General features: G+C 47.5%; 2 protein-coding genes across 2 annotated transcripts in view; one reads left to right on the top strand and one right to left on the bottom strand.

The window, feature by feature from the left end:
- ckmb (creatine kinase, muscle b) lies at nt 1–6,974 on the top strand. Its single transcript, XM_061216859.1, has 8 exons — nt 1–128; nt 1,779–1,988; nt 2,363–2,517; nt 3,128–3,260; nt 4,178–4,349; nt 4,684–4,807; nt 5,694–5,883; nt 6,474–6,974. Exons 2-8 carry the CDS (start codon nt 1,799–1,801, stop codon nt 6,650–6,652), a joined length of 1,143 nt encoding a protein of 380 aa, XP_061072843.1. The 5' UTR covers nt 1–128; nt 1,779–1,798; the 3' UTR covers nt 6,653–6,974.
- Nucleotides 6,975–7,166: 192 nt separating this feature from the next.
- The window catches only part of mark4b (MAP/microtubule affinity-regulating kinase 4b), a 61,880-nt gene continuing 48,720 nt past the window's right edge, over nt 7,167–20,326 (bottom strand). Inside the window, exons 15-19 of the mRNA XM_061216860.1 lie at nt 19,978–20,256; nt 17,969–18,051; nt 15,487–15,531; nt 14,603–14,636; nt 7,167–13,042 (exon numbers count right to left, since the gene is read on the bottom strand). Of these exons, the coding sequence (XP_061072844.1) occupies nt 12,709–13,042; nt 14,603–14,636; nt 15,487–15,531; nt 17,969–18,051; nt 19,978–20,256 (775 nt within the window). The 3' untranslated portion in view covers nt 7,167–12,708. The remainder of the gene's footprint in view (nt 13,043–14,602; nt 14,637–15,486; nt 15,532–17,968; nt 18,052–19,977; nt 20,257–20,326) is intronic.

Below are 20,326 nucleotides of genomic sequence, written 5' to 3' on the forward strand. Positions count from 1 at the left end.
ATGGCCACTGGGCATCTGAGTATATAAGCGAAGGTCTGACCCTTTCAAAGTTGGGCAACCCCTACATTGGCACTGGTGAACAGGCTCTGATCCCAAGGACTGTTACCTCTTTCTTTTCTCCTGCGCAGGTAAACCTGATTCTGCTTTCATGGGACAGCTGGAGGAGGGGGGCAAAGGATGGGGGGGATTTAGCCGGAAATTGAAGCCCCCCCCCATCCCTTCACTTGTATGCACACCTAAAAAAATGAAATGAGAAAGGAAGAAGGATTCTGGGTTTAAAGTATGCTGAAGTGACTTTTAACATGCATTGAAATTTTCCATTTCCACTTGAGTTGGACTCCTAAAAATTCAATCTTTTCTTTTTGCATGATGCCTTTTCTCCTTCGTCTTGGTGGACACCTCTTCGGTTTCTCCACGGAAGGTTGATAAAGGGACATCTTTTTCTCCAAAAAATATTTTGTCACTGGCAGCTTAAAGAGCGGCAGACTTCTCTGACAGCATTTCCCTGAATGAGAGAAATGTCAGGGCCAGTATATGCATGTGTTGCATAGCCTAGATAAAATGAAGGTGTGTATCATAGATGGATGGAGGTAAATGAGCAGAATGGCCTGGTTGGACTAAGCAGGGACCAGGCTAGATCATGGAGTCTGGGGCATGCAGTGCTGTAGCTTTTGGACAGAGCTGTGGGTCAGATGAGTTAACGGCTGAAATAGCCTTGAAACCTAATCCCTTTCTGGTGTGACCATCTCTGTCACAGAGAGAAAGAAAGAGAGAGAGAGAGAGAGAGGAATAATAATTGTGGAGATGACATCTTGAGAAATTAAGAATATGCAGACAGCATGGAGCAGCCACTGCATTTTTCTGCATCTTTTAATCTTACATGAGGTTCTGATACAAGCTAATTCTATAAGCAGACTGTACCTGCCATAATTATATACACAGGGATTGGAGGTTGTACAGGTAGTAGACTAATATATTTGTGTGAAGAAGGAAATTAATCTTTCTGACAGCATTCATTCCCAATGAGCCGTGTGTTCACAATCCCGCTCCAAAGAAGGAAATTATAATCGGAATAATTTCAAAATGATAATTGCATTCTTTATTTACAAAAATGACAGCATTAAATATGGTAAAAAGGAGACATTGCAAAACATATTTGTATCAGGTTTTAGGGTTTGTCTTTGGTGTTGAAGTCCTTGCTCCTTATAAGCAAGACAGAAGAGCCCTGCAGTGATGTGTAGGCTCCTTGATGTAGGCAACTAGACCAAGTGCAAAGTAACTTTAAACTACCATTATTGGTGACTAAACAATCTTTGTCAATCTATCTATGATAATGCCTGTGAAATGTGCACATGAGATCTTGAGTCATAGGAGGATATATATATTGTTTGTTGCATATGCCCAGACAGAATAATAGGCAGGAGTAGGAGCAAAAAAAAAAAAAAAAAAAAAAAAAGAAGTAAATGTCACCGTTTCGTCCCTGTGTTAGGGTGGGGCGATGGTAGTGCTAAAAATACCACCTGCTGCCCAGTGCATTAAAGTGCACAGAATCCATTGCTGCCATTCTTAGTGGAAATATGAGGCGGTGGCTGGAGGTGGCCAGGAAAATCACAGCTAAGTTTGCGGGGAGTCCACAGCACTTAAAATATGGTTTGTTTCTGCTATGCATCCCCTGTAATCCAGAATCCTGCTATGCCAGGGTTTTTAGCCTGCTGTGGGGCAGTGCGTCTGGACTCTAGTGCCTGCTCACGTTCTTCGTCTCCTCTGTTTTTTTGCAGAACGTGTTAGAAAGGCAACCATGGCGAAGAACTGCCACAACGACCTCAAGATGAAGTTCAAGACAGAGGAGGAATACCCAGACCTCACCCTGCACAACAACCACATGTCCAAGGTGCTGAGCAAGGATGTGTACAACAAGCTGAGGGACAAGTCAACCCCCAGTGGCTTCACCCTGGATGACTGCATCCAGACCGGAGTGGACAACCCTGGTGGGTACACCACTAAATGACACCTCATCCCTCTAACCCAGTGGTCACCAACCCTGGTCTGGGAGACCAGCCATCCTGTAGGTTTTCATTTCAACCCTAATTTGGCACACCTGACTCTACTAATTAGCAGCTTAATGCAGATGTCAAGCTGTTTGAATGACATGTGCTTTGTTAGGGTTGGAGTGAAAACCTACAGGATGGTAGATCTCGAGGAATGGGGTTGGTTACCCCTGCTCTACTCCCACTGCAATGCCATGTTTATCAAACAAGTTATTGGATTATATGTACCCCCCTCCCCTGAGTGGTGGATGGGTAGATATCTTATCGACAGCAGTGAGTACAGGCACTTATGTTTCTGGCACTCTGATTACCAGGCCACCCCTTCATCATGACTGTGGGCTGTGTTGCTGGTGATGAGGAGTCCTATGAGGTCTTCAAGGACCTGTTCGACCCAATCATCTCCGACCGTCATGGTGGCTACAAGCCAACAGACAAGCACAAGACTGACCTGAACTTCGAGAACCTGAAGGTGAGAAAGGAGTACTGTCTTGAGGTTTGGGGTTGCTTGCGATTTGATTCATCTGACTAAAAAAGCATTTTAAAATAGAAGGTATCAGCGCATGGTCTGGTCGTGAATCCAGACCATGCTGCCACTGGCCAGCCGCTCCATGAGGCAACAGACAATTAGTTGGCTCTAGTGTCACCCAGGGATTATAAGATAAATTAACCAGATAATAAGCTTCTGGGAACAACTTCACTGAGGCACACATTGTATTTGTGCATCGTCTTTAAAAACTGACCGTTAAAGTAGAAATGGTAAGTGGTTGGAATTTATATAACACCTTCATCCAAAGCGCTGTACAATTGATGCTTCTCATTCACCCACTCATATACACACTCACTCAACCACAGCAAGTGGCTGCCATGCAAGGCACCAACCAGCTCGTCAGGAGCATTTGGGGGTTAGGTGTCTTGCTCAGGGACACCTCGACACACCCAGGGCGGGATCGAACTGGCAACCTTCCGACTGCCAGAAGACTGCTCTTACCGCCTGAGCTAATGTCGCCCCTGTGGAGAAAGTGACATCGGGTTTATCTGTGAGAGCCACAGTACCATGGATTGTTTCTGTCCCCCAAAAGGGCGGTGATGACCTGGACCCCAACTACGTCCTGAGCAGCCGCGTCCGTACTGGCCGCAGCATCAAGGGGTTCACCCTGCCCCCCCACAACAGCCGTGGGGAGCGTAGAGTCGTCGAGAAGCTGTCCATCGAGGGTGAGTGTTGGCATATAAAATGGCTAACTTGCAAGGTCTTCCTTCTATTCAGTCTTTTTTCCATGGATGGCTACAAAATAATCAGCTCACCTAAATATCCAAATTATCATGGGTACATGGCACACAGGGAGCATTCTCAAAGAACAAATTAAACCTGCACCATTAGAGTGCTCCCAATGTTTTGGCCAAGCGGGGCATTGCTAAACTAAACCTTGCACACAAATGTGTCTTGGCCCACTGAAAGTATACATTGAAACTGAAATAGTATATATAAATATTTTTTTTAAACTATGGTTTATCTCTTTAAATCTCCCCCATATCAGATTTATGGGGAAAGCACAAAACACAACACAACCTAACAAAATCTTCCCTGACCCCAATGCATCACACAGTATGGAACTTTTTATTTTCTTGTCGTCTGGGATTATTTTTTTAACAGAACCACACATCAGCATTACACATCAGGCTATAACCTTTTGGCTATTTTTATTATGCGTCTATAATTTTGATTAAAACGAAAAAGAGATCACTACTTACTTTGGTCTGCTTATTGATTTTAACTTCTAAAATGAGACATAACTACAAAGTGAGAACCTATTAAAAAAAGCTAGCTAATTTGAGTATCCATTCTAATAAATTAATGAATAAATGAACATTTAAATAGGTGCATTTTGAATTCAACTCTTTCCAAATTACAAACATTTTGGTCCCTGCTGTGAAATACAGCCAAGACCAGCTCAAAATGACCAGCAACAGGCAGTTTCAAAACCTAGCTTGAGCTGTTTATCAGCAGGGTTTTTACACAAGCCCCATTGCCAAAGGGGCCACCTTACCTTGAGAATATGAGAATCAACAGTGGGTCCAGTAGACGCCTGTACCCGTGGCTCACCTCACCTGGTGCCTCCTCCCACCCTCAGCTCTGAACAGCCTGGACGGAGAGTTCAAGGGCAAGTACTACCCCCTGAAGGACATGTCCGACAAGGAGCAGGAGCAGCTGATCGCTGACCACTTCCTGTTTGACAAGCCCGTGTCCCCCCTGCTGCTGGCTGCTGGGATGGCCCGTGACTGGCCTGACGGAAGAGGCATCTGGTGAGCGCAATACCCACCTCTTCAACCTGCAACCTGCACTCCTCTCATGGCTCATGCTAGTGTGTGTGTAGATTGCATTACGGTTACTTAGCAGTTGCTTTTACCCAAAGCGACTTACTATTGATTAGATGAAGCAGGCCCCCCCCCCCGAAGCATCATGGGATTAAGGGCCTTGCTCAAGCCTTAACTGCTGCACATGTTATTGTGGCTAAACTAGGGCTTGAACCACCAACCTTCCAGGTCCCAGCATCTTAACCAGTGAAGCACCACTGTGTGTGTGTGTTCCCAAAGACATGAACATGAATGAGATTGACCATGCGCTTCATCCCTACAGGCACAACGACAACAAGACCTTCCTGGTCTGGGTGAACGAGGAGGACCACCTGCGTGTCATCTCCATGCAGCTCGGCGGCAACATGAAGGAAGTCTTCAAGCGCTTCTGCGTTGGCCTGCAGAAGGTGCGCCATGCACGAGTAGCTCTGGGCAACTCTCGACATGTGCCTCGTAGCTCTGGGCAACCCTCGACATGCGCCTCGTAGCCCCCTGCATCTATTAAACAGGGATAACATAAAACAGGGAAGAAGATAAGACAGTTGCAATGTCCCTTAGCAGTAGAAGTCAGGGAGGAAATCCACCAATCGTGAAGTCAGTGGCGGTTGTTGAGCTGAAAATGGAAGGGGAGGGGAAAAAAATTCCTTTAAACTGATCCTTGGTCGTAAACTATTTCTTCGCATCTATTTTCAGCTGAACAACTGCCACTGCATGAAGCACTTTGGTAAGAACGACAGAACAAAGTTGACAGTGACAGGTGTATACTGGATACTACTTCCTGGAAACACTCAGGGCATCCTGAAGTTCAGCCAACATGTATCCACCAATCACTGTCAGCATTATTCTATTGGTTGTTACCCTGATAGTAGTGGATGGCCAGTCGATTAGGGCAAGGATATTCAAATGTGGTGAGCAGACCTGCTGGTTTTCTTTTCTCCCAGATAGTCAGTTGATTGATTAATGTCACTGATTGGCCAGAGATTGAATTTACCTGGAATCCCAGGTTTAAATCTCCTGATTAGAGGGGAAGAATGAAAACCAGCAGTACTACTGATCCAGATTAGAATATTCCTGCTTTAGAGCTCCTGTCCAGAATGTTCTATAAGCAACACCATACCACCCGATTCAGCTATTAATAATGATGAAAAATCTTCAAAGCACAACATGACTTGAAAATTCACAACCGGCACTCACAACTAGACATAATAACTTCAAGGCTGCCTTTCATTCATTGAACGAACATGTTAATTTAACCTGTAACGGTCTCTCACTCATTCCGTTCCCCTGCGGCAGATTGAGGCCATCTTCAAGAAGCACAACCACGGCTTCATGTGGAACGAGCATCTGGGCTACGTCCTGACCTGCCCCTCCAATCTTGGCACCGGCCTGCGTGGTGGAGTACACGTCAAGCTGCCCAAGCTGAGCACACATGCCAAGTTCGAGGAGATCCTGACCAGGCTCCGTCTGCAGAAGCGTGGCACAGGTACGGTGCCGCGCCCACCGGCTGAGAAAAGCTTCCTATTCGCTTAGCATGCCTTGTTACACGTCATTCGGCTGACAGCTCTCTAGGACCAGGGCTTGAGACCACTGCCTTGACACTGTACACGTTTGAGAATATCGGCCTTTTGTCAATCCCTCAGTGCACGCTCCAAAACAGTCTTCCAGTATTTAGAGCTATATAAAATCTATTATCCTCTTTTAAAATTATGTTTCATTTTTATTATTCATTAATTTTTAAATGTTAAATTGCACATTTCGTTTCAGAGTGATCTAGTAACACATAGGCCTTTTTGTATCATTTTCTCATCCAAGCCTAGGACAGGAACTCTCACGAGTCCTTTTGTTCCTTCTCTAGTCCATAGCAGGGGTGGTCCAGCTTCATGGCTTTGGTCCAGAATGTTCTATGTACATTTTAGCACCACTCCACGTGGTTCAGCCGTATGTTGATAATGCCTTCGATCAATAGGAACTCTGAGAACTCAAGAGACCTTGTAGATGTGGAGTGCATATTCAGGAGGTTTAAATTTTCTGGATGTGAGTGCTAATACCTTCTCTTGTTGTTCTGAACACCAGGTGGTGTGGACACTGCTTCCGTGGGTGGCACCTTCGACATCTCCAACGCTGACCGTCTGGGCTCCTCAGAGGTCCAGCAGGTGCAGCTGGTGGTTGATGGCGTGAAGCTCATGGTTGAGATGGAGAAGAAGCTGGAGAAGGGTGGCAGCATCGACGACATGATCCCCGCCCAGAAGTAAAGACGGAGTCAAGCGCTCTTTTTTTTTTTTTATCACGCAACTGCAATGGAACACTCAGGCGAGACTAGCTCCGCCCATCCCCACCCCCCTCTCCTGACTCGGCTCCTTTCTTTCCAGAAAGTTCTATCTCTTCACCCTCTCTCTTCGTCTACCTATTCCATTCCCTTCCCTGTTCTCAACCCATCCTTCCGGTTATGTAACATCCTGGGATCAAACGGCCACACAGTCAGGTGGTACCTGGCTTTGTGTTTTCACTTAAATTTACATGTTTTGGTTGTAAAAAGTAATTGATTCAATAAATCTCGCCCCATAAAACAATCAACCCTCTTGTTTGTCATTTCATCACCTTTGAGTCTGTCGTTGATACCATGGCTACAACACCAGACATTCAACCAAGACATCCACAACACCAATTCCACTAAACCTGTATCACAAATAAAAAAATAAATGGCAGTTTACAATGTTACAGAAATCACATACAAAAAGAGGAGAGAAAAAAGAAAAACATGCAAGGTCCAATATCAGTGAATTTTTATTTCTGAACATTTTTTCTGTAGTTCCCATTTTTTCTTTACATCTAAAGGCACCACAGCCGGTACCAGAATAATAATTTAAAAATCGAAAAAGAAAAAAAAAAGAAAAAGAAAAAAAGAAATTGACCCATTTTTTCTTTTCTCGTCTTTGTTTTTCTACACAATGATACAAATACAAGCACTCTGCTGGATTTTTACAGGGAGAGTAAGGTATGTGTGTTTGAGCGTATTTGTGTGTTTGAGCGTAGTTGTGTGTGTTTGTGGGTAGTATACTGTGTTTTGGGGTGGTTGTGTGCGTTTGTGGGTAGAGTAGTATGTGTGCAGGGGTAGTGTACTGTGTTTGGGTGTAGTTATGTGTGTGCAGTGGGTAGTGTACTGTGTTTGGGTGTAGTTGTGTGTGTGCAGTGGGTAGTGTACTGTGTTTGGGTGTAGTTGTGTGTGTGCAGTGGGTAGTGTACTGTGTTTGGGTGTAGTTGTGTGTGTGCAGTGGGTAGTGTACTGTGTTTGGGTGTAGTTGTGTGTGTGCAGTGGGTAGTGTACTGTGTTTTGGTGTAGTTGTGTGTGTGCAGTGGGTAGTGTACTGTGTTTGGGTGTAGTTGTGTGTGTGCAGTGGGTAGTGTACTGTGTTTGGGTGTAGTGTGTCTGCAGTGGGTTGTGTAGTGTGCGTGCAGTGGGTAGTGTACTGTGTTTGGGTGTAGTGTGTCTGCAGTGGGTATTGTACTGTGTTTGGGTGTAGTTGTGTGTGTGCAGTGGGTTGTGTAGCGTGTGTACAGTGGGTAGTGTACTGTGTTTGGGTGTAGTTGTGTATGTTTGTGGGTTGTGTAGTGTGTCTGCAGTGGGTATTGTACTGTGTGTGGGTGTAGTTGTGCGTGTTTGTAGGTAGTGTAGTGTGTGTGCAGTGGGTTGGGGTGTTCCTCTGTGGGGCCTGTACAGATGAGGTGGAGGGACAAACAGCACACACTCGAGCACAGGGCACAGTGCGTTTCTTATGCTAGAAACCTCCATGTTCAAAAAGGCATCGGGGTCCTTTTTTGTGTGCTGGGGAGTCCCCTCACTCAACTCGTGGGTGAAGCAGGACTGGTGCTCAGTAGTCAAGACAGGACCGGTATAATTTTTTTTGGGGTGGGGACGACACCGTCTGTTTCACTTCTAACAGATGTCTCAAGAGTCCACATCAGCATCGGTGCCGATTCTCGCCCCCACCTGCCAGCTCGATCTGAAAGTGCGTTGTATCGCTGATCAAATTAACAGTGCTGAGCCACGCAACACCTCTATCCATACAGCACGGGAGGGTATAACGAAGCGCTCAAGCGAGACAGCGTTGAGGGAAGGTTGCAAAAATCGGTCCGTTTCTTGAACAGTCTCTACACTGGACAGAAAAGCTACTCCAAACGGGGGTCGCAACTAGCACTTAGTCCATAGCAATGACTACAAAGCGGGGAAACTTCACTGGTTGGCACTGTTCCGATCGGGGGACTGCACTAAAGCACTTTTTGGAAACCTGCGGAGATCCAGCTTTGCCATTTTGTCACCTTCCCTTCTTACAGTCAAAGGTTTGAACATGGCCTGGACCGGTTTCTCCCTATGAACACGTCAAGAATACTGCAGCTCTCTTTTTCAGGCAGGCAGCGGACTTCCTCAATGAATACATCTGTGGTTTTAAGGACTTCAGCTTCACACTCCCCTTCAAACCGTACCCCTTCAACTGGCTCGTTTTGCTCCTTTTAAACCCTCACTATAAGCCCAGTCTCGCCGTTGACTTACCCAGTATGAGCGCCAGTAATGGAAATCCACATTGAAAATGCCCCCTCTACATCCTTCATCACCAGCAAGGTTCCTGCTGGACACTTTCCCGACACCCTGTCCTAACTTCACCTCCAAAAGCCAAAGAGGGACCCTGGACCCCTCCCCATCCACTGAAATCAACTGCTACTGTTAACGCTCACGCCAAGTCTGAGGTAATGAGCTAATGGTAATCTTGCACTGACTTCATATTTGGAATAGTGACTTTGGATCCATATCTGAATCAGCAACAGTGCTCGGATTCAATGAGCCGACCAATCGACAGTGTGAGAAAAGGTCATTTTATTTTTTTAAGTTAAAACCGACCACGAGTCAGCAATAATTTGTTATGGCACCCCCACTGTAGAAACAATTGTTTTAAACCTACTGCATCCTACTCTTTAGACATGACCCTAAGAGCTAACAATATCTATGTGACCAGCCAAAGAAGACAGGCGCCTCTTTTAAGGTACTATTTTTTATGAAAATCCAAAGATGTGTCCAAAAATCACAGCTTTCACATTTAAGACATTTACCCACCCAGAGGCCAGCTTTTAGAATTTCCCACAATTCCTCAGGATGAGGCAGATTTAAGTATAAGTCAAGTGTCCTGGATACACCTGCTGTAAGCCCCACCGCCAATGGGGTTTTGTATTGTACAGGAGTTCCAGTGTGCAATACTGTTTTTGTATGAGAACCACGGGAAGGTGAAAAAGGGTTAATGCCATTTTGGGGGTCAATGTCTGATTTGTGTGCACGCATCAGAGGTCTTGGGATTCAGGGGGTCATGGAATCTATCTGAAAAACAACACGGAATGAAAACGACATGGACCGAACGGTGTAGAAGAATGAGAGTCACAAACTGCATGTAAACAACATGATGGAAAGGTAAGAAAAACAGGAAAGCCACCAGAAAGACTAAGCCATCCTCATCTGCCGGTCCGTTTCCAGTGGCACCCCCCTCTGGTGGGGAGGCAGGTGGACACACTTGGGGGGGCGGTGAACATGAGACCGGAGCATCAAAGCGACACCATCCCGCTCTCCTGACCGGACGTTTAAAATGTCCCCCGCCGCACCCCTGCGGGTCAAGCCAGCGGGTGAGGCTGCAGGGCAGGTCCCGGACGGGCCGATCCCAGGTCCCAGGTGACGCGAGCTCAAGGGGGCCCCCGCCGCTCACAGCCCACCGAAGTCCCGGCCAGCCGTGGGCTTGAAGCGCCGCCCCGGATTCGAACCAGCGACTCCCCCGGGCTGAACCGGAACAAAGCACTCTCGCTTGCGGCCGACATGCATCCGTGCGGCAGACGTGTTTTAGCACCTGTTCTAGTACGTGTGTTCTGCCTACAGCAGTGCTGTGCAGGGGCCCGGAGAGCAGGCACTGAAGCACTCGGACATCATAGAAAACCTGTGATCCTGGAGCGGAGGGAGGCTGCGAGGCAGGGCAGAGGCCTAACGGACGCCGTGGTCCTCCAGGATGGGGGTTCTGTAGGACCTCTCCCAACGCGTCTTCTGGAAGCCAGAGAGTTGTGCAAATTGGAAACTGGCACCTGCCAAAACACTGGCACTTCGGACATGCGCGGAGAGAGCAAGGAACTGAAGTCCCCCCCGTCAAGCTCCACTTCTTACCGAGATGGCCTTGGTAGGCTCTCCTAGGACATCACAGATTAACCTTCCAAACCACTCTCCCACCTTGTCTCCTCCAATCAGCAATTAGATCCTGTCCAAGCAGTAAGGCAGATTCTGAATTACTGATCAGAGGTCAGCCACCTGAGAGGTTCATGGGGCCATTTGGAAATGCAAACCTAGAAACCCGAGAAATACAGTCGAGAGTAAGCACTGCACCGTTCCTGAGCCCAAAAAAAACCTTCAAAGCCTTTTCTATTTTTAAATACCTTGGTGTTTTAAGCACACTGCAGATAGCCAATGACTCCAAGACACAACAAAGTGTATGTGCCAACTGTGGGTGGACGTGAAGATTTCGGTGACAGGAAAAGATCAGTGACAAGAAAAGAAACACTGGGATGAAGTTCAACTGAGTGCCCCTAGTGCCCGTTCCCCACTGCCAGGCCAGAAGCAGGCCAGAACCTGGTCACACACCACAACTTCATTTTAGGATTTTTTTTTTTTTGTCAGGCTGAGCGAGGACCAGCCATCCTAGCTCTGCAACCATTCTGCAGCATGCATGCTCAGAAGCACGCCATGGCTGGGGCTGGCAAAATTAAAATGCTGCAACAGTCAGTGCCAAAGCGTGTCAGGAGGGAGGTAACGTTACAGGAGGGCTCGTCTTAAATTTCCTGAAATGCTGCTTAGCATCTCTGCTATCAAACAATCGCAAGTCCAATTTGCCCTTCAACATTAAGGAGTACTTTTTTTTTTTTTTTTTTTAAACAAAACCTTCATTCCTGTGCTCATGAGTCAAATAGCCATATCGTCATTAAAACAGCTGTGTGATAGCAACAGCCAGTGATAGCTATACTGACTCTATATTTATGACAGAAAGCATGTGTAGCTGTATACCTATAAATTTCACCACTCTAACAAGGATTAATACAAAATAGAGCTTACTGGAGTTATTTTTTCATGTTAGCTGGTTAACTAGGAAACACATTTGTAAAATGAACGCTCAAGAACACTCTGTTCTCGGCCGTGTTTCTTCCTCCGTTTTTTTCCCCCCACCCAAGAGTCTGCAATCGCGATTATCACCGTTTCTGTTCAGATTTGTGCAACGGTCACAGCCGGGAACACGGCGACGGAAACCGAACATACCCTGGTGAGCCTGGCCAGTGTGAGTCCCAGCGAGGCGAGGCTTGGCACGGAAAAGTTCTGTCAGCGGACAAAGGAGCAGCGAGAGAGGGAACGGTCACTGTCGATTAATCTGAATTCTTGTGCAGAGTCTCAATACAAAAAAAAAAAAAAAAAAAACCAGACATGGAACGGTACCATTTTAGAAGGGGGTTGAATTTTTCAGAGGGGTTACGGTTAGTTCAAAGTGCTAATATATGAACAAGTCATACACTCTAATTTAAAATGTGCTAACATGGAGAAAAGAAACTTGTAGTGGCTCAGAAAAGCAAGTCATCACGCACTCAGCTTTGTACACTGTGAAGTCAGACGGCTTTGTTCCTGCCCTCACCAACAACAAAAAAAAAGACAAATAAAACAGGACAGGGAATCTTGGCTTAAAATTGGCAGCCAGTCACCAGGAAGAAAAAGCGGTTTCTCTGGAGACTGCACCTCTGCGCATTTCTGCATATCTCCCTCTGGTGGCCGTAGTCTAGAATGACATTGACTGACCTGATGTTTTCAAACTACTTTGAAATACATCGTACGCATTGCTTGCAAACTAGAGTAAAAAAGAAAAAAAGAAAAAAAGAGAATTGGGGGGAAAAGAAGAAGAAAAAACAACAACAAAAGACGGTGAATCCCCTGCCTGTAACAAAAAAATCCAAAAAATATTTTAAATAGCAGCTGTTCAAAAAAAAATAATGACAACAATTATAATCATTATGACGACGACAACGATATCATCAACAGGAATAAAAATAAAATCAGTTGGACTCTTTCCACCCAGGAGCAGGGAAGTCTCTGGTAATGGGCGGTGGGGTCAGGGTGGGGGGTGGCGACCTGTACGTGTCCGTGCGTCTGCGTGACGTGGAAGCGGGGGTGGGGGAGGGTTCGGGAGGCAGTGTCTCTCCCTCTCAGGGTCCGTCCCCTCCGCCCCTCCGCCCCCACCCCCTGTCGCCCTCAGAGTTCCAGTTCCTTGGACACTTTGATGGCGATGTCCCGGAAGGCGAGCGGCGCCCCCCACAGGCGCTTGAAGCGCACGCCGCTGGTGTGGGGCGGGGCGCTGGGCAGCTGGCACACCTGGGCCTCGAAGGCCACGCGCGAGCCGGCCGAGCCCTGGGTGCAGGACAGCAGGAAGGGGCCGGCCAGGTGCACCTGGCAGCCGCAGCCCTGGGCCGCCTCGCGCAGGGCCAGGACCACCTCCGCCGGCTCCCTGCGGCTCCGCACCCTCACATCCCAGCCGCATCGGGGGGTCCGGGGCTCTGGCGCTTTTTGATGCCCAGGTAGATGGCGACTGCGAGGAGGAGAAGAGGAGGAGGAGGAGAGGAGGAGAAGAGGAGAAGAAGAGGAGGAGGAGGAGAAGAGGAGGAGGAAGGCAGGGTGGGGTGCATGGGGGGGGGGGGTGTGGATGAATGCGTGGGTGGAGGTGGGGAGGGGGAGGAGAGGTTAGTATTATTGGGTGTTCATTCATACCAGCACTCTGGCCTGATTCTTAAAACATAGATATTATCACTTCACTAACAATTCACTAACCACTAAATCTAAATATATACAACATTTTATGTAACAATTATACACCACAAAAATATATTAAAAAAAAACAAAAAAAACTGCCAGACATGAATTAAACAGCCTAATTATTTTCACATAATATGAAGAACACAGATAGGCTGTTGTATTTTTTGTTCTTACGTGCTAAGGCAATGTGTTTAAAATGCTCAAACGATTTAATGCGCTAACTGTCATAGCGACGATAACCTCAGCAACTGCCGCACAAAATTCGAAAATATACTTGCTCTGGAATGTGGACATTTTCTATTTGCATTTACTGGTATGATGCTATGCATTCTGTCTTTGTGTGTACAGACAACATACTTGATATGTTTTTGACCAGAACATGATGGCAAAGGAAATAATTTATTTAAACCTGGGCTGATAGAATGCTACAGAGTAAACGTCATTTTATGATTAACATCCAATATGACAGCGCATTTTATGTTCATGTTTATGTCAAGGGTGAAGTCAAGATCAATGTCACACCGAAGGGAATAAAAATTTTTTCTGCACTTCCTGTTTCATAAATTTGATATCACAGGCTTTCCACTGTATCAAGGCACCCTCGTTCACATTACCTACCTCTGTGTTCTTCAGTGTGTGACCCGATGACAGAAGGCAGTCCCCCCCCCCCCCCCCCTTGGTATACTTCTCAACCCCCCCCCCCCCCCCACGTTATTGGTCCCTTCTCTCCTAAAATGATCACAAAAACACAGGAACTCCATTCCATTCCGGCAGGAGCATGCTTCAAACTGCTGTTGTTGTTGTTGTTGTTTTTTTACACTTGTTCTGTAAATGTATCTTCAGGTGAAAGAGAAAGGACACGGTCTTGCTGTGCAACGTCCGCTTCAACGATAACGGAGCCGAAGGCCCGGCTCAGACACCGTAACGGAAAAGTAGAGCCAGTCCGCACATGTAAACGGGCACACACAGGTAAGCCGGTTCGTAATGCAACTCGCACAAACACGTAGACTCGTGGGTAGACTCATGTGCAGCACACAATTTACACACCGTGCCAAATTATTCGGTGAGTCTGCTACGCAAATTTAAATCCGGGAGTGCACACTGACATAGTAAAATTATTGGGGAACTGGGACAACAATACAACTTCAACAGTCTAGTGGGTGTCAAACACTAGTAGTCTACGTCACTGCACAAAATTAGTTTTGGTAAGGCAAATACAGATACAGAGGTCTACCAAAGTAGTCTGACTCTAGTACCTACAAGCCATCACAACCCAGGGTGCTATTAGGCAAACTTGGAGCTGACCATTCACTAGGCAATTCAATCATCATTTTACCTGGTGTTTTTACTCAGATACTGTGCATCCGGGGCTACAGTGGGGAAAGAAATACATCAAAAGGCATTCATATGATAACCCTGGGAAGAAACTTACGCCAAATACGTCTAATCAACAGCGACATTTAGGAGCCCCTCAGGAACAGATGCATCATTGCTTCAATGTGCTATTGTTTTGAAGGGTGCTCTGGGGGCAATAAGGTATCACTGAAGCTCAAAGAAATGAAGAGAATCCCTGGTTGTGGATGGCACCACAGGCCCACTGAGAATACACTGTATTTGTACTCTCAAGATTGTCACAAAGCAGCCTTACAAAGAGCCCAGGCCTGAGACCCCCTCAGAGTGAGCCTCGGCCGACAGTGGCAAGGAAAAACTCCCCGACTAACAGGAAGAAACCTTGAGCAGAACCGGGGCTCAGAGGGGGAGCCCATCTGCTCCTGCCCGGCAATGGGCAAACTGTGAGTTTAACAGTAGTGTTTATGCCAGCGTGTTTCAGTCTGCGTTCAAAGGCAGTGTGCAACTGCCATTGAAGTTCACCTAATTTAAGGGAACTGAGAGTGGCGCATGCAGAAGCTATTGTCATATACACAATACCTTAAAAAAAGGCAGATAAAACAACCCAAAAATCCCGTTCTGTACCCTCTCCCTTAGCTGTGGCCAGAGCTAGCCACTAATGGCAAAGGACTCTACTTAGCCCAAAGGTTTGTTTCAAGCTGCGACACAAGCTAAGTAGTCTGGCTGAAAGCTGCATCCTGTATTTTTCTGAACAGAACTCAACAGAAAGCAATAGGGAACCCCAATCAAAACCCCATAAAAGACATAGCATAGACATAAAGGTGATTTTCAGGCCTCCGACCACTGGGGGTTGCTGTGGTGGATACTCACCTTGAGACCGGAGATCTGCAGACTCCCTCAGGTTCGTCTGTGACCCTCAAGAAGAAGACAAACACCAGCGTTAGGAATGAATCAGTCAAGAGAAGCACCACCACCACCCCACCCCCCCGAACCCATAACAGAACCCAGCACAACCACCACAATATCAACAACATCCACCCCACGGAACAACATCTAAGTCAAATCAGCAGTCCGCAAAATAAAATAAAAAACAACCAACAAACAAACAGGATATACTGTAAAGCAACACCAGGGATGATATCTACAGACAGGAAGGGTTTTTAACGGGTGAAAGCATTTCCCCTGGAACTACAGTGACCTGCACCTTTGTGACTTAGCAGGTGTAACTTATTGTGTTTCAAAACCACTGCCGCACAGGACACTGCTCTCCTGAAAGGTTTGCCAAGGAGACATTTTTGAGAAGGCACAGAACACCCAGTTGACATGATGTGAAGAAATCTGCAGTCAAAACTCCAAATACAGTATAACAGTATCAAATATTTGTTTGTTGTTTGCACTTCAGTCTAAGTATCTGTTGCAGAAAAACTTTAACAGTTTTAACAAAATGGTTAAAATGAAAGTGGCCTCCTCCTACAGGAATTTGGCCTTCACATCTTCTCAAATATGTCTCCTTCGGAAGAGCGATGAACTGGGGCCATTTTGTGAATCTCAGCGTGACCGATGTAGCACCAGGCCAACTGACTTGCATGGGACTCACTGTTTCCGACCTAACCCTAGACTTAACAGGGAAGGTGGGGGTGGTGGGGACTGTACAGTGTGTGTATGCTTGGCCCTGAGCACTCCCTCACCACCACCCATAGGGGGAGCTCTATAGCAGATCCTGCCCTGATGGCACTTATCCTGCCGTGGTTTGGTAGGCGCACCATGCTGCAGTCCACAGGCTGTGCAGGGGGGACGGGGCAGGGGTACGGGGGTCAGGCCATGATGCGGTTTTCCTAACCCTAACCTCAAGGTCCCATGCAGGAGGGAGAGGGCGAGCCTGAATGGGAACTGATGTGTGCATTCTAACTGCAAAAACCAAAGAATAAGTATTTTAGTCTTGCATTTTGAGATATTACTTCTGCTAAATAAGATTGGCGATGAGGTGATTTCAAGATTTGCCAGTGAGGCAAGACAATTTCACTTGTCAAGCAAAAAGCAACTGTCACCACGAGACTAGAAGACGTGTTAAGACAGGCGCTGTGGCGGTGCTCAGCGAGGAGACGTGAGGAGCCGAAATAGCGGTTCAGGCCGGCCAGTCAGGGGAGTCTTACGGGCTGCGGCCAGAGGGCGCCACCGCAGGTCCGACCCCCCCCCGCTGCGAATCGCGCCTCTTAACCGAGATAAGGAGCTTGTGACAGGACGTCAGTAATCCCCGTTACAATCTGCGACTATCCCTTTCTAAACCTATCCCCCCCCGCCCCCAATGACAAACTGGAGAGGTGGCCGATGGTGCCAACAGCTGCATGGGGGGGCTGTGGGGAGTGACCCTGGTGTGTGTGTGTGTGTGTGTGTGTGGGGGGGGCAGGCTTTGACAGGAACACAAAGAGCCTGAGTAACAGAGGGGGCAGGCCCTTACAGAGTTGGGTAAAGAGGGAGATACTCGCTGTGCCAGGTGTTAGTAAGGTATTAGTAAAGAAGCAGCCATGTCTGGGCCTATCCTTGGCATTGTTCTAGTCTAGCCTAGTCAGAGTGACGTAGAGGGGTTGGAAACACTGGGTTCGGTGTCTAGACAGAAAGTGGACAGACTTAAAATAGAGGAATATTAAAATCTGAGAGTCTGTGGGCATTGCAAAAGGGGGGGGGGGTAGTTGCAGAACCAAATCGGCCCTGAGGGGGTGTGTAGAACTGATTTTAAACATGTACTGAGGTCCTAATGTGGGAGACTCCAGTGGCATCATGCAGGCCTTAGGGAGGGGTGGGGTCAGAGGGGCAGCAGGAGAACTGGAACATTCAGGCCACTCCATATTCGGACCAATCAGATTTGGCCCTCAAGGGCCACAGTTTTTGGCAAGCTCCAGCCATGCAGACAATGAGCAGTTTCAACTAATGACCTCACCACCTGGACAGATCCAAGTGTTGACAAAAACGGTTATCTTTTGGACCTCAAGGACAAACCTCAGAGGGGCATCTGACTAAGACAAGAAGTAATTTTGTTATTTATTTAAGAATATGCATCCTGGAAGCATCACACTATAAGAATGCCAGCCTTACCCTGCTGCACCTCAGTGCTGCAGACCGACTGAAGTCTACCCTCTCTCCCCCAGTACGTGTAGTGCTGAGAGTGACCTACAGGGGGTGCTGTGGGATCTGACCAGACCGGGGGGTGGGGGGGGTGGGGAGGCAGCAGGCCAGGGGAAGGGGAAATGGGATGGATACTGACAGGCGTACGTCAAGCAGGCAGGCAGGCAGGCAGGCAGGCAGACAGACAGACAGAGCGAAGAAGCCAGAAACATGGGAGGAAGAGACTTACTAACTGTTTTTGATCCCTGTGGAAGAGTACAGCCCGAGACTGACTTGTTTGAGCTCTGGCGTTTAGAGGGGTCAAGATTGACCCTATGAGGGAGGGAGAGGGGGAGAGAGAGAGAGAGAGAGAGAGAGAGAGAGAGAGAGAGAGGAGAGAGAGAGAGAGGAGAGAGGAGAGAAAGAGAGAGACAAAAAGAGATAGTGAGGAGACAAATAAAAAAAAGAGTAGGAGACAGGAACAGAAAAAGAAAAGGAAGAAATAGTGATAACAGCAGAAACAGAAAGGGGAAGAGAGAAAGAGAGAGATTTGCAGCTGATTGGCAAGGAAAAGCAAACAAACATGAGAATAGAACTTGGAAAAAAAACAAAACGAAACAAAAAAAAGAAACAAAAAGGCACCGACCACAGCCCAGACTGAGAGAAAGGGGGAGGAGGCCCAGCGGCTGGAGGTTAATAGAGGAGGAAGGCCAGGGAGAGTCAGTGCTGATTAGGGGTGTGGCGAGAACGGTGGGAGGACAGGGGTCCGCTGGCATCCGCAGCCCCGGCACCTGCTGATGGCCTACATGCCCCTGCGCCCCAGAGACGACACACGCCACAAGGGCGGCGACAATGAGTCTGGCTGGGAGGGGCCCAAAATGGCATGGGCTGTGTTGAGTACATGCGCACGCACACACACACACACACACACACACACACACACACACACACGCGCACACGCGCACGCACACACACACACACAAACACAAACAAACGAATGCGCCCACAAGCACACACACACACACACACACACACAAACACAAACAAACGAATGCGCCCACACATGCACACGCACGCATACACACACACGCACACGCACACACACACAAACAAACGCGCACACACGCACATATACACACACACACACACACACACACACACAAACAAACAAATGCGCCCACACACGCACACACACACAAACAAACAAACAAACGCGCACACGCGCACAGACACACAGTACTACTGGCGCAATTTAATCAGGACAGACTGCATTCTTCACGCATGGGGGTGAGCATTCCTCATCCACACAGATGTCTGCACACACACACACACACACACACACACACACACACAATTCAAAAGGGATGTTGTCAAACTAAACTGGTTCCTAAGGCATTTCAAACAATCCTTGCACACACATTTACGCACAGTATAAACATATTTACAACTTCAGAAGTTTTCTCATTTCAAAATGTAGATATTAACAGCTTACATTTGACAGACAATTTTTCTATGCGCAGACAATATGAATTAGACCAAACTTGTTAAAGCCATCCATTTAACATTTCTGCAATGCTTAACAATTTGAAGAGGAAGTTTAGTTTTTTTCCCCCAAAATTCTAAGACAGTGTTCTTGAACACAATTTCTATCAATCACCGGAGGTGCGCTCAAGTGGAAACACATTCAGACTTTTTTTTGGTCACCCCTAACGTTAAACGATCACAGCTGAAGAGTACCGGCCGAACCAAAATGGCTGCCAACGTGGAAGAGAACAAAAGTTGACGATCATTCGGCTGTAATAATGCACTTTAATCAATGTAATATTTGTTCTTAGATTTTAAAAAACCAGGTAAGCAGGTAGCTAGGACTGTTAGACCGAAGTCAGGCGTATTAAGCATTGGCAGTGAAGTAAATGAAACATTCACTTAAAATTGCCGTCTTGAACGCACGTCAGTAGTGACTGCTACACGTGAGAGTGTTCAGTTAAGAGCATTCTGACCACATATTCACAGAGCCTCCTGTTCACCCTAAATAAAATAAATAAAAACAGTTTTAAATGAGGAAATCCGTACTCTTTGCAATCGGTTGCCAGTCCATACCCTCAAGTTTCGAAAAGGCAAACCAAAGGCATGGATTGCAAAACCGAGAGTACGGATTTCCTCGTTTGAACTTTTACTTAGTTTTTACCGAGGGTGTCTCGTGGGCTCTGTGTGACGTCACGGGGTTCAGGCCCCGGCCCTCCTCTCCTCTCCCCTTACCTGCGCGTGAGTTTGGAGGTGAGCTTGCTGAAGAGGTTGGAGGTGGCCCGGGTGCGGGCGTGGGGCAGGGGGCTGGCGTCGTGCGACAGGGTGGGGGAGGTGGGCGGGGCGGCGTGCGGGGGCGGGCGGCGGTCCCGCAGCTGGCCCCCGTGGAAGGTGCTGCGGACGGTGGAGCCGCGCGTCAGCCGTGAACGCTCGCCCGAAGACGAGCCTGACGCCCCCGCCCCCGCGATGCTGTGGGTGGAGGGCGAGGCCGGGGGCAGCCGGTGGGACAGGGAGCTGGGGGTCGAGAGAGAGAGAGAGAGAGAGAGGTAAAGAGATAGAGGGAGGTTGGGGGGCAGAGAAAGAG

This window comes from Conger conger, chromosome 13 (genome assembly GCF_963514075.1).
Source record: "Conger conger chromosome 13, fConCon1.1, whole genome shotgun sequence".
NCBI lineage: Eukaryota > Metazoa > Chordata > Actinopteri > Anguilliformes > Congridae > Conger > Conger conger.